At 41.3% G+C, this 12,945-nt stretch overlaps 1 protein-coding gene across 1 annotated transcript in view; it reads left to right on the top strand.

Annotated features, from left to right (window-relative positions):
- aspg (asparaginase homolog (S. cerevisiae)) overlaps positions 1 to 8,679 on the top strand; it is a 16,344-nt gene extending 7,665 nt beyond the window's left edge. Inside the window, exons 7-18 of the mRNA XM_037694532.1 lie at positions 1,007 to 1,133; positions 1,229 to 1,341; positions 2,447 to 2,632; positions 2,730 to 2,843; positions 2,938 to 3,057; positions 3,628 to 3,723; positions 4,294 to 4,457; positions 6,670 to 6,756; positions 7,188 to 7,287; positions 7,369 to 7,434; positions 7,522 to 7,569; positions 8,557 to 8,679. Coding sequence (XP_037550460.1) covers positions 1,007 to 1,133; positions 1,229 to 1,341; positions 2,447 to 2,632; positions 2,730 to 2,843; positions 2,938 to 3,057; positions 3,628 to 3,723; positions 4,294 to 4,457; positions 6,670 to 6,756; positions 7,188 to 7,287; positions 7,369 to 7,434; positions 7,522 to 7,569; positions 8,557 to 8,601 — 1,266 coding nt within the window. The 3' untranslated portion in view covers positions 8,602 to 8,679. The remainder of the gene's footprint in view (positions 1 to 1,006; positions 1,134 to 1,228; positions 1,342 to 2,446; positions 2,633 to 2,729; positions 2,844 to 2,937; positions 3,058 to 3,627; positions 3,724 to 4,293; positions 4,458 to 6,669; positions 6,757 to 7,187; positions 7,288 to 7,368; positions 7,435 to 7,521; positions 7,570 to 8,556) is intronic.
- Positions 8,680 to 12,945: the final 4,266 nt, after the last annotated feature.

Genomic DNA, 12,945 nt, shown 5'->3' with positions numbered 1-12,945 from the left:
ATATATATATCCATCCATCCATCCATCCATCCATCCATCCATCCATTATCTTTACCCGTTTATTCCATTTTGGGTCACGGGGGTCGCTGGTGCCCATGTCCAGCAATCACTGTGCGAGGGGCGGGGTACACCCTGGACGGGTCGCAAGTCCATCACAGGGACACATAGAGACAAACGGGACAAACAACCATTCACTCTCTCACTCACACCTAGGGCCAATTTAGAGTTACCAATCAGCCTAACATGCATGTTTTTGGTCTGTGGGAGGAAACCGGAGTACCCGGAGAAAACCCACGCATGCACGGAGAGAACATGCAAACTCCACCCAGAGGGCACCTGGACCGGGGTTTTGAACCAGGGACCTGTTCGCTGAGAGGCAGCAGCTCTATCAGTTGCGCCACCGTGCTGCCCTATATATATATATATATATATATATATATATACTATATATTTTTTTTTACCTTTCCCACACACTTGCAATATTCTAAACAATGTTTCTAAACTCTAAACGCTCTAAAAGAGCACAGAATGTCATGATTTCAGCTCTCTGGCTGCTCTCTGCCAGCGCTCTTGGCCACGCCCCCTCCTCCACTGCAGAGCGGAGATCAGCAGATCAGCTGCAAGAAGAAGCTTCTCTTGCAGCTTGGGCTGCACACAGGTGCTAAATAATTTATTTTAAATAAAAAAACTCCTTGCTGATCTTGCGGCTCATCCCATCAGTCAGCCAGTTGTGTGTCATGTCCAATCTTACTTTGTAAAACCGCGATCGAGCGAGTCTGCGAAAAACGAACCGCGAAGTAGCGAGGGACTACTGTATTTCTAATTCCTAAATTTGTTCACTTGTTTCAGGTAAAATGTTTAAAGTGATTTTTCCTCTGCAAATATGGCTTTAAGTAGATAAATATCAATATTTTAATGTTTGACACTTTATAATCATCTGTCACATCAAGTGATTAATTCTGTAACTTTTTTGTCCCCCGTGACTTGCATCTTTTTCTTATCTCAGGTTTGCTTATATTTCTTCAACAAACTCTACAGAGGAAATCGTGTCACCAAGGTGGATGCTGGGAGTTTCAACGCGTTCTCCTCTCCTAACTTGGCTCCTTTGGCTTCAGCTGAAGTGGATATTTCAAGTTAGTGACAGATGAAATACTCTAGTTTGTGTTTTAAATCATTACATTTTTTTCAAAGTGGTTTTTCCAGCTTCATGTTGTCATCTTTCCTTTAGTTAACTGGGATACTGTTTGGAGGGCAAACACCACAGCAAAGTTTCAAGTCCGAACAGAGCTGAACCGGAACGTGGGTCTGCTTCGGCTTTTCCCAGGAATCACTGCTTCTACGGTAAGACATTTGATCTTTGATGTGTAGAAATGTGCAATTAGTAAAGTGCATCCTGAAAACAAATCACACCAATTAAACTATATATGTGCAAGTGTGACTATTTTAGGTTATATTGGTTGTTACTCCAGTCAGCACAATAAAAGCCCCATTATTTTTAAAGCAGTGAGACATCCTAAAAAAACCAGGCTCCAATATATATATTTTTTTACACTTTCTACTATTGTGCAGATGCGAGGTCATCTTTCTTTTTAATTAAAAAAGTGTTGTTCAGTTCTTTACACTAAGACCGTTTCTTTTTCAAATAAGAATACTTAAAGTTAAATTTAGAGGGTTTAAAAAAAAAGTTTTTTTTTTTTTTTTTTTTTTAGTCAAACCACAGGGAAATATATCCACGTTTAATTTAAACGTTCTCATACTTTCCTGTTATTATAAATGACCGTCAAAGTGTTGGCCAGAAAAAGATGAGGCAGAGTTATGGGCCATGTCGAATCATCCTGTAAAAGGGAAGGATTGGCTCAGATACTGTACTATTTACCCCCCCCCCCCCCCCCCCCCCCCCCCGCAGAGGCTGCTGGGAGAGTTACTTTACTGTCTCAGTCTGCTCCCACTGCCCATCTGTGCTACGAAGGCTTTCTCACAGCTTTTATGAGCCGTCATTTTGATTAGGCACCAGGTTCTTTGCTATGAAAACTTGATCGCAGATTTATGTTGCACCTTTCTTGTCCATCCTCTAATTACACCCCAAAATACTCTGTACTTTAAATGTCACCTCCTTCTCGCAGTTTAATTTGCCAAGTGACTTTATGCTCGCTAATGGCTTCAGATTAATTGCCCTCCTTCCTGCCGTTGAAGTAATCTGCTGCTCTAGTCATATGCCGTGGTTAATGATGTGGTATGGGGCCTCCCAGTGCCCACCAGCCAACTAGTGATTAAGATACTGGTTTCTGAGATGGCACCAGATGGGCTTTTAGGAGCAGAAATGGTCTCATGAATAAGAGTGAAAAGCACTGCAGGAAAAATAACATGGAATGCTAATTTCTCAGTTTGATTCTGAGCAGTTTATTTGGCCATTTTGAAATCTGAGTCAGCTCACATCTGTGTCCAGGCCAGGGCTTTCCTGCAGCCGCCCATGCAGGGGGTCGTCCTGGAGACCTACGGGAGTGGAAATGCCCCCGATAACCGTCCTGACCTTCTGGCTGAGCTGAAGAAAGCTACTGACGCTGGTGTCATCATCGTGAACTGCACACAGTGTCTGAGGGGGACTGTGTCAGCATCTTATGCCACCGGCATGGTAGTTCATTCGAGTCCCTCGTAACCTTTAATCAGACATTATAATTAGGTTAAAGCAAAGGAATCAAATGACTTGTTATTCAATTTTTATTTTTTAGGTGTTGATGGATGCAGGCCTGATAGCTGGGAGTGATATGACTCCTGAGGCTGCGTTGTCCAAACTTTCTTACGTGTTGGCCAAGAAGGAGCTCAGTCTGGAGGCCAAGAAAAAGGTTTATCAACTCGTGACAACACTTTTTTTTTACGTATGAAGCCAAAGAAGCTTCAAAGACGGCTCTAAAGGTTTTCGTTTTTCACCTCGTCCAGATGATGGCTGAGAACCTGCGAGGTGAAATGAGCGCCAATCTCGACGGAGCCAAGCTGTGTCTTAGCGACAGCCGGTTCATCCAGGTCATTGCCAAGTCGCTGAGTATCAGCTGCAAGGAGGTGAGCGTGCATGCTTCAGCTCTGCAGACACTGAACAGGACTTCCAGCGAACCTGTTGTCCTGTTTCCAGTGACTGGTGGTAACTCACAAGTCAGGACTTTTCTGTTTTTTGTTTTTATTCCACAGCGTAGCTCAGTTTAACTCAGCTTTTTTTGTAGGTGAGGCTTATCATAGTCACATGGAGCTAAATGAGATCAAACTTAACACATGTCAGAATAGTCATCACACTACACAATCTACAGCTTCATCTGAGTTTATGGGTCTGGATATGTTTCTGCAATAAGTATAGCAGTTTATAAGATGTAATGCAAATGTCACATTTAGTTGTCGGGAGTTTAACAGTGCTGCACAAATATTGACCAGTACTTACTTGCTTGCAATCACAAGTGAGGTGGTTCTGTACAATATTGAGGGAGACAAACAAATAAAGCCAAGCTTAGCTGAGTTGTAAAGTGCAAGAGAAAAATACTTTATGAAGGTCATTCTAAATCAAAGTTTGATGGAATTGGACGTTGGGTCGTTTGAGCCAAATTGCATGTTTTTGATTTTTCTTGTCTCTGGTGTCCAAAGGAGCTGGAAGCCATCCGTGATGCTCTGACTCCTCCGCTGGCATGCGCTGCTGCCAAGATCGGAGACGTAGAAGCCCTGGGTGCCCTTAAAGAAATGGTAAACACCTCCATGATCACAACACTAATAGTTGCTAATTACTAAGTTTTGATTATTAGGTAAAGAGAATAACAATTTAATACACAAACTATGCTAATAAAAAAAAAATTAATAACATATCAGGGTTGAAAGGTCGATGAAATCTATGCCACAAACTTTAAACACAGTTATGTGACAAGTATCAGAAGGAAAGCATCTGACGTATCTTATCTTATGTTTGGTTTGCGAGGTCAACGTACATCACTGGTAAACTTGAACTTGAAGTTTCGGGGAACAGGTTTTTTTTTTTTTTTGCTGTATTTTTCCAAAAAAAGAGACAAAAAATGTCTGTGGGACACAATTTTTCAAATGTTACATGCACATTTGAAACTTAATTAACCAAAAGTACAAGAAATGTCTTTGCAATAAATCTAGAATAATGTGGCTTGCTGATGTATTTTATTAGTTTTCTAATAGTAAAGGAGTTTTCTGAGGGGCTAACACAACTAGATGAACAATACTTATTGATATGAAAAAAAAATCACTTTGTTTTACTTGATATACCCAGTGGTGGTTTTTCTTCTGTCACAGGGTAGTAACTTGTGTTTGGGTGACTTTGACGGACGCACACCTCTACATATCGCTGCCTGCGAGGGTCACTTCAAACTTGTCCAGTACCTCCTCAGTAACGGCGCCTCGGTCCATGCTAAAGATCGCTACGGAGACACTCCACTTTGCAACGCTGTGCGCTTCAGGTAAGAAACAAAGAGCGCTGCAGTCTTTGTTTTGTCTGGTCCTTAAACTAACGTTCATGACGTTGCAGCTGTTTAAAATCCTCCTTTCGGCAATTAGCAACAATTGTTACTCCTCGAAGACATCTGAGTGCTGAGAATATCATGGTAATAGCTATCGTAGAGCAGATTTCATTAAATGAACTGCTTAGAGGCAGGAAAATTCAGCTCTGCCTAAATGAAGAGTAGGGAGCAGCAACTGCAGCTGGGGGGGCTGAAACCAGGGGAGCAACTCATAATGAAGCTTAGAGGGCAGTGATAATTACAAACTAATTAGGCTAATTGTCTTCTGACAGTGTAGATGTTTTATTTTATTCTTTCACAGCTGTTTTTCGTCATCGCTTAGTCAAGAAAAGGCCCAACTTTAAGTTTCTGTTTGTGCTATATGGAGCCTGAAGGGAAAAAATGTATGTGTCACAGCTCTGCCAACTGTTTGTTGTCTTATTTTAACGGTTGCCGCTGCAAGTGTGGACTTGTTTCTCTTTGTGATGGTGGAGTGATGCACAAACACCTGTCGTTACAGGACACGTCCTACAGAATGGTACGCAGCTAGCACAGCAGTGGCTTTCTGTCATTCACTCAATTAAATGACTCTCAGTGTAATAGAAACGAAGGTTTGAGTTGCCAACTGGATTTATGGTGCACATGGTGTGTTCCACTGCGATTCAGACAAATGCCCGTATAAGGAAAGGCAGGGAGACACAGAAAGAGAAGTTGAAGAACAAATGTGGGGAGTGTCTTTTGAACGAGTTTTACCAGTTAGCTCCCAGTTTCACAGATGAAAGATACCAGCTCCTTAGTCTTTTAAAAGTTTTCCTGTGTCCTTTTAGTAGTTTCTGCAGTTGCTCTATAAGCATATACATACTAACGTGCCCTAATGCCTAAGTGCACTTTCTTTTTTACTTGTTTGAATTTCATTAACGGTTCAGCGGTGAAGAGTTTGGTGTTTGGTTTTGCCTGAATATCCTGTCGAAGGGACTGTCGCTGCGTGGGTGGCACGTTGTGGGGGATAAGAAACTTGCTCTAACTTGTCAGACAACAAGTGAGCGCTACTACACTGAGTCAACAAGTAAAAAAAAAAAACCTCAACATTTAAACTGGAAATCAATGTGAACTAATAAGGTTTACATTAGAACTGATTTTTAGTCCAAGTTTGACACAATTACCCAAAAATCTTAAAATTGTGTCACTATATGATTACTGAATTACCTTTATGTAGAAATGTATTGTATTTCTTCTTATGAATAGTAAAAAAAAAAAAAAACTAGACTTTAGACTTTTTTAGTTGGATCCTGTTAATTATTATTTAAAACGGAGGTTGTTTTGACTCAAGGGCAGCAGGGAGGTTAAGTAAAGTCGAATACATTTAAGAACTACAAATCATTTTTAGTCATTCTGATTAAATGATAAGCAGGCAGGACACTACCTAAACTATCCATCTTTGAAAAATAGGCAAACAGAACTGGTGCTTTTTGATGAAAACCTGATGGTGTGAAGAACCCAACAAAATGCAGAACTCCAAACGTTGCAGGAACAAAAACAACCCATGCTTAATTTTCAGAACAAATCTGCACGTGTGATTTTTAACATTTCCTAAAGATAATGAAGATGAGTATGAATATTGCTGGGAGCACAACTTCCATCAGTTGAGACAAAGACATGTTTCTTTTATTTATTCAACGTGTTCACAATAAACCTGACCATTTTAACGTAAAGCGCTGTTTTTTAGAGGTGGGAGTGTAATGGTATGGGGTGAAACCATGAATTATTGTAGATATACCAACTTAATCAACATCTGAAGATGAACCCCTGTCTCGAGATGTTTCACAGAAGAGGAATGTTCTAGCAAGGTGAAAGCAAATGTTTCTAAAAAAAACAAATTTTAAGAGTACGAGCTAGCAAAGCATGCTGCCAGACTTGACGCTAAAAGAACACCTTTAAGGTATTTAGAAAAGCAGAATTGGAAAACACCAACACCGTAAGGGAAAAGAACTGTGATGTTTTTGAAAACTGGTTGGTCTTCTAAAAAAAAAATCCACCAAAAAAAAAGAACATGATGGGGAAGTCAGATTGGACTCTTATCAGTCAAAGTGTCCCAACTTTGATGCATTTTGCAGCGTTTGATTTGTACACACAGTAACGATGACACCCTTTCACTGCCTGTCCTCACATTTAGACACAAAGATGTTGTGAAGCTGCTGAGGAAGACGGGAGCCCACTTCTCCAGAGAGCAGACGGAGGACGCAGGAACTGAACTGTGCAGGTCAGACCACACGTCTTCACACTGTACACACACACACACACTGATTTAGCCGTTTCCAAGCCATCTACGCTGACCCATCCTACACGACTGACACAGGTACAACCAGTTATCCAACTGTTACACAACTATAGGAATGCACCCCGGCAGCATAGCTTTGCATCCAATCTGCATCTCTAGTGCAGACAAGCACACGACTCTGAGTGGGCCCTGCTTTATCTCCTCAAGATACCCAACAGGTTTTGTCACGACGGTTCCAAACTAATTCAGAGTTTCAGGAACACACCTTTTGTTCCTTATCTGCACAATGTCAAAGTCACTGTGAGGATATAGCAACATCTTACCGTTCATGTGCTGGCTCAGTCTCTATAAAACCGAATTGATTCAGAGTGATTTTTATTATTTTTTTGTAATAAAAATGTTTTGTGTGTCAGCCTGGCAGCCAGTGGTGACATAGACGGCCTGGAGATCTGGAGCCTGGCCGGAGCAGATCTGACTAAGCCAGGCTATGATGGAAAGACAACGATTGAAGTGGTGGGTTCGAGGAAGACTTGTTCTGTTATTAACAATCTTCAGACCACTAAGTCAAGCATCTCCTTGTTTTATTTGTCACAGGCTGAAGCTGCAGGCAGAAAGGAAGTTGTGGCGTTTTTAGTCCAACTTGTTGGCAACAAATCCATGGTAACCACAGGTTCCCATTTTTACTCAGCTTCACATTCCTGTGGGGTTTAATCGTGCTTCTTAATTACTTGTCTTGTGTAATTGCAGACAGTATTTGGTGAATTTAATGAGTATGATGAATATGATGATGATGAGGTAAATGAGATGTAGTAAGCCTATGAGCCCCCTGAGCATGGCTGCCTTAGCTCGGCTTTCTTTTGGGTACATCAGCTCATTTTCTGTTCACTCTTTCTATAATTTCACATTTTTTTCCTGCTAATTCTTTGTGCCTCTGACCCAGTTGGGATCGATGCACATTTTGCACTTGTGTAAAGTGACATGTGTGTCACTATAGACAAACATGTTGCCATCAACATGGATCAATCAGCGTTCTGATGAAACTGAGAGTTGATTAAAGATGGTGAATCGACACAGAAACTAAGCTCTTGACGTGTGTAAAATACAAGAGGTTTTTGGTAAATGAATTTGTTTTAAGATGCATCTTTTAAAATAGACTATTTTTAAGGTCTTTTAAAAATGGTAGCTTAGTGAAAGTACGTTTTGTAATCTGGTTAAAAGTGTCAGGTTTTGATAGAAACCTGCGTAATCTTGTTTAGAGATACAGGTGCAAAGATTCAAACCTGCAACCTTTTTGCTGCGAGGCGACATCGCTAACCATTGTACCACCGTGCAGCCCTGACAGAAAATTAATCTGTTAAATAAGGTTAAATTTGGTGTTTTAAATAGGAAGATTTGCTGCTTTCTTTCATTTTAAACAGCACATTGTAACAAAAGAAGCTCCTTAAAGGAAAAAAAAAAACAAAATGACAAACAGCTTCTGATGGCTGATGCAGTTTAACTCCTTAAAATTTAGAAAATTAAAATAATTTAAGTATGTTTGAATAAAGATTTATTTGCTTTGAGTCAACTGTTAGGGCATAAGTTGAGCTGATTGTGTGTCAGGAGTGTTATTCATAAAAGATGAGGCCTGATCTGATTTTGAGTGCATGCTCACAGTCTCTGCGGATCTTGAGCTTGTGTACACAAAACTAACATGGGTTGTCGTGCGTGTGTGTGTGTGTGTGTGTGTGACACTTGTCCACTCCCCAGTACTCCATTTTAACCCTTTCTTTGCTGTTTCAGAACGGCGAGACAATCGAGTTCAACGCCATCCCAACAGAAACCTGACCCGACCTCATCTGACGAGACCCCGTCCTGTTCCGTCCACCTCTGCACCGTCCTCCATTTTCAGCTTTAGTATTTTATCACCACGTGTACATTTTGCTCTTAGTTGCCCTGAACGGACAAAACTAGATGTATGTAAATGTTTGCAGGAAGCTGTTCCAGCGTTGTTTTTTTCAGATGTTCGTATGAACAGACGCGTCACCAGGAAGCTGTTTTTAAATGTCATATAGTGTTTATATCTACATCCAAATGTTTAATGTGATGTTTCACATTACATGTTCATAGATTATATTTTTATGGTTGTTGTTGATGTGAGATTATATTAGATTTTCTTGTATTTTTTTAATTGAATGTAATTTAACTGCAATCATCTCCTCACTTCTGAAGCTGAGGTTTTCACTTCCCGCCGCTCGGCCGACATTGTTAAAAACCTGCACTTTCGAGACTCATCCAGCCTGTTTCTTGTGCTAATCGTCGAACTGGTAGCGTTGCATATCTTGTACTCGCAAAAACGGAAAGGGGAAATCCAGACTTTATTTGTGCGAGACAGATCAATGCTAATTATTTCCTTTCACACACAAATAATTTACTGGGCTCCTCATTACTGAGCAACAGGTGAATGCTGGGAAACACTGCCACACTTTATAATTGTCCTGAATACATTCAGATTTTATGATCCCACCTTTATCACATGAAATGTATCCCGTTGCTTTCAAAACGACACTTTATCACCGTTGTGTTCCAGAAAAAAAAAAAAAAAAGTAAGAAGTTGTGCATAGATGTGACTTTGTTGTGTTGTTCTTTTTGTGGCAAAAGCAACAGAAATAAAACACATTTTCTATTTAAAAACTGCCTCGTTTGCTTCTGTATTGCTCAAAACCCTGTAAAACTCCAACAATATCACATCTTTTTTTTTTTTTGCCTGTTTCCAGCTGTTAAGCCATTTTCATTGAGCTCAGTTTCTTTGTATTCCTCCAGAAATGTGCTACGAATTCTAATTGGATCATTGTGAAAGCAGTAGGGCTTTAGGAGAAAAGCTCATTGAACAGCAAACCATATCAGCTGTTCGTAACTATAAAATCACTTAATCAGAAAGCCGCAGCAGATTTCCATCTATTAAGGCTTCTACAGTTGCCAGCATTTATCTGAGTGTGGAGGGTGGCTGCCCTGTCCTGCTCGTCGCTAGAGGAACCCAGCTCGTCCGGTTGAACCAGCACAGGCCTCATTCTTCTCTGAATGAGAGGCTTGTATGAACCTAGTCCCTAAACGCTATATAAAGGCACTCTTACCTGTTCAGTCACACAGTCTTGGCAGGGATAACGCCAAGAAGCACCGCAGCAAGGAGAAGGAAACTTCAGGTAAAACCTCTGACGAACCCTCAACTGATCGTTCTTGTTCCTGAGTGGATTTGCTGTGATTTCTTTCAAAATCTTACGACGTGCTCTTAGCAGCAGATGTTTCTCAGATTCTGATTGTAGCTGCTTTTCCTACATTTTTTTTTTACAGTGACCCAACAAGAGGACAAGGAGCGGAAGGAGTACAGTCATTCTGATCAAGTGGTTCTCAACAGTTCAACAGTTCTTTGAGAAAATTGTGAAATGTTTAGGACCACTTGAGCAGTCGGACACTTGCTGCCTGCTTTTAGACAACCCTCTTCTTTGTGAAGGGAAACATCTCAGAAGGCCTCACTGAGCGACTCTGGAGCCATTGATTTATTCACGCTTTGCTGCCTCCTTTATGTCATTTTGCCACATTGTGCTACAGCCACACCTGCAGTCTTGGGGAACTATGGGGCGCTGTAAAAATCATTAGGCTTCAGTAATTTCATCCTGCTGGCACACGTGCAACATTTTAACAGCTCTGCTGCTGCAGTAAGGCGTGTATTTTCTCTGCTTTTCTGTTGCCGCTATTCAGAAATACTGATTAAAACAAGTCAATAAAGAACCGTTTGTCTCTTATTAGTCTGAGGAGGGTGATGGACCTTCGGTCTGCAGGGATGATCCATGCCCAAAATAGTTTTAACAAAAAATGGCAAATATGCACACATGCGGTGCCGTTCACGACTAACCTTACACTGGAGAGAGGTTTATTTTTAAATTCACCAATAACTAATTAAAGATGTGTCATATATGTCTCATATGAAGCAGTCTGGGATATGTTCACATGCATTTCATTGATTTAACCACTCATTAGTCCAAGCCTGGGCCTAATTATTAAAATAGTTTAAAGTCCTTAATGAAATTTTAAACTTGTGAGAATACTGTGAGATTCACGGGAAAAACTCCCAGTGTTGCATAAATCATTCATGATGGCACTGCTCAACACTTATCCCCTCCTTATTCTTTTCTTTTTCTCTTTCTTTGATCTCCTCCATGCACCAAGAACTATCAATATTAGCTAAACGTTTCTCACAGAGCCTGCCCTGCAGCAGGAGCTGCAGAGGTCTCCCAGGGTGAGGCGGTAATGAGATGCCCTCAGCCATTTACGCGTGCGTGCGTAAAGGGCAGCTGCAGCAGCAAGCTCTGCAGTCCCAGGGGAGGGGGGACCGAGCCATCCCGGGTCCTCACCAGGGGGCCAGAAGGAGGAGACCCAATGGATCTGTTTTATCATGGGGCTACTGACCAGCACCCTCCTCTAAAGAGGTGTGGGGCTGGAATATGTGGAAGGATGAGATATTTTTTTAAATAAATAATTAATCCATCCGTGGAATATTAATAATTTATTCCCTCTGTTCAAAAAGTCATTGTTGCCCAAGTCTGAATCTTCATATTTGTTCAAATGAAAAGAAAGAATAAAGCTGTTTTCCTTACTTTTTCCTAATGACCTTGCAACTTTCACGAGTTAAGAAAAACATCTTTAGAGTAAATAACATCCCGAATTGTGATTAAGAACTTAGTTTGGACCTCAATGAAAGCTCTTCACCGACGGGTGAACTCATTTTAATGAGAAACTTGAGCAAAAGGGGTCATAAATAAAGGTGGATATGTAAATTCCCGAGTCCTTGAACGCATCTTTTTTTGTGCTGCCAGGTTACAGACGCCTGCGCTGCAGGGAGGGCCACCTTACCTTATTGCATTCTGGGTAATGTAGGAACCAATAGTTTGAGGACTTAAGCAACTTGCAACTGAAAGTCACTTTTCAGTGTCTGTTGTGTTTTGTTTTTTTCTGTCCTCATTTTAGAAAAGAAACAGATTCTCATTCTCTCCGTTTATATTCTGCTGAATTATAAAGGTTTTGGATCAAACAACTAGCAATTGAATCATTCATTCATGTTGGGTTCTGGTTGAGAACAACAGAACTCTGTGCTCCATTGGTCCACATTGGTTCCCCTGGCTGCAGCCCTCAGTCTGATAATAGGCTCGGCCTGATTTAAAAGTTGAAGGTTCATTCACTGAATAATGACGGATCTGCTTAATTTAAGACGTTATATCTATGTGTTTTAACTGATGAAATTATTTAAATTTTGTTGATCGTTAATGTGTCCCTAAATTAAAAATATAAATAAAGTACATTTTGGGACCAGCTGCTATAGGCATGTTACCGAAATAGCCAAAGTGATGGTCTGCCTGATAACGGGACTGAAGCTTCCAGGTGGTTTTCAGCAGATTCATGAGTGCTTTGTTTACATTGAGTGCATACCTGCATTTTAGAAATGCACATGAGAAAACTACTAGAATAAACATTTACAAACTGCGACATTAGCATCACTGAGGTCAGATTAATGTTGCCAAAAAGAGGTGGTCAAACTTTCAAAGAAAATCCAGATTAATTTGATTCAAAATAGGCTGGCCAAATGACGCAAAGATTCAATTTCAGCTGAATGTGAACTCAAGCATGTCGCATATTTAATCTTTACCTGAGGATAAGAACCTTCATCTGGCGGGTTGAACGACCCATGAAGATGGAGCCACCAGTGTGCGCCACAGACATTAGGAGGGTTTTACATCTCCGTGCGGGGGATGACAGGCACGCACCCGCAGCCGGAGAGGGAGAGGAGGTCATCAGTGACAGGGGCGCTCAGGGGAGAGAGAGAGAGAGAGAGAGAGAGAGAGAGAGAGAGAGAGAGGGAGGATGGCTGAGGGAGAGGAGGAGAGGCAGGGGATGAGCGCGCAGCGCGCAGACCCCAGACCTGCTCAGCAGAGGATGGTTTAAAAAGTGCCACAATGGATTAAAGCTTCTCTACACGCGCGGGTGGATTCTACTTCTTGCCTTTTGTGTGCGCGTGTGTGTGCGTGGACATCTGGAAACCCGAGAGGTTGTTTTACGCACACGTGGAGAGCTCACAGAAATCCACTTGAATGTCCGGATTAAAACACCTTGCGGATGTTTTCAGGGGGCACGAGACGC

The sequence above is a fragment of the Nematolebias whitei genome, chromosome 21, assembly GCF_014905685.2.
Source record: "Nematolebias whitei isolate Nwh7 chromosome 21, NemWhi1, whole genome shotgun sequence".
NCBI classification, from domain to species: domain Eukaryota; kingdom Metazoa; phylum Chordata; class Actinopteri; order Cyprinodontiformes; family Rivulidae; genus Nematolebias; species Nematolebias whitei.
The sequence above is the reverse complement of the archived record's forward strand: the minus strand, read 5'-3'. Positions and strand labels throughout refer to the sequence as shown.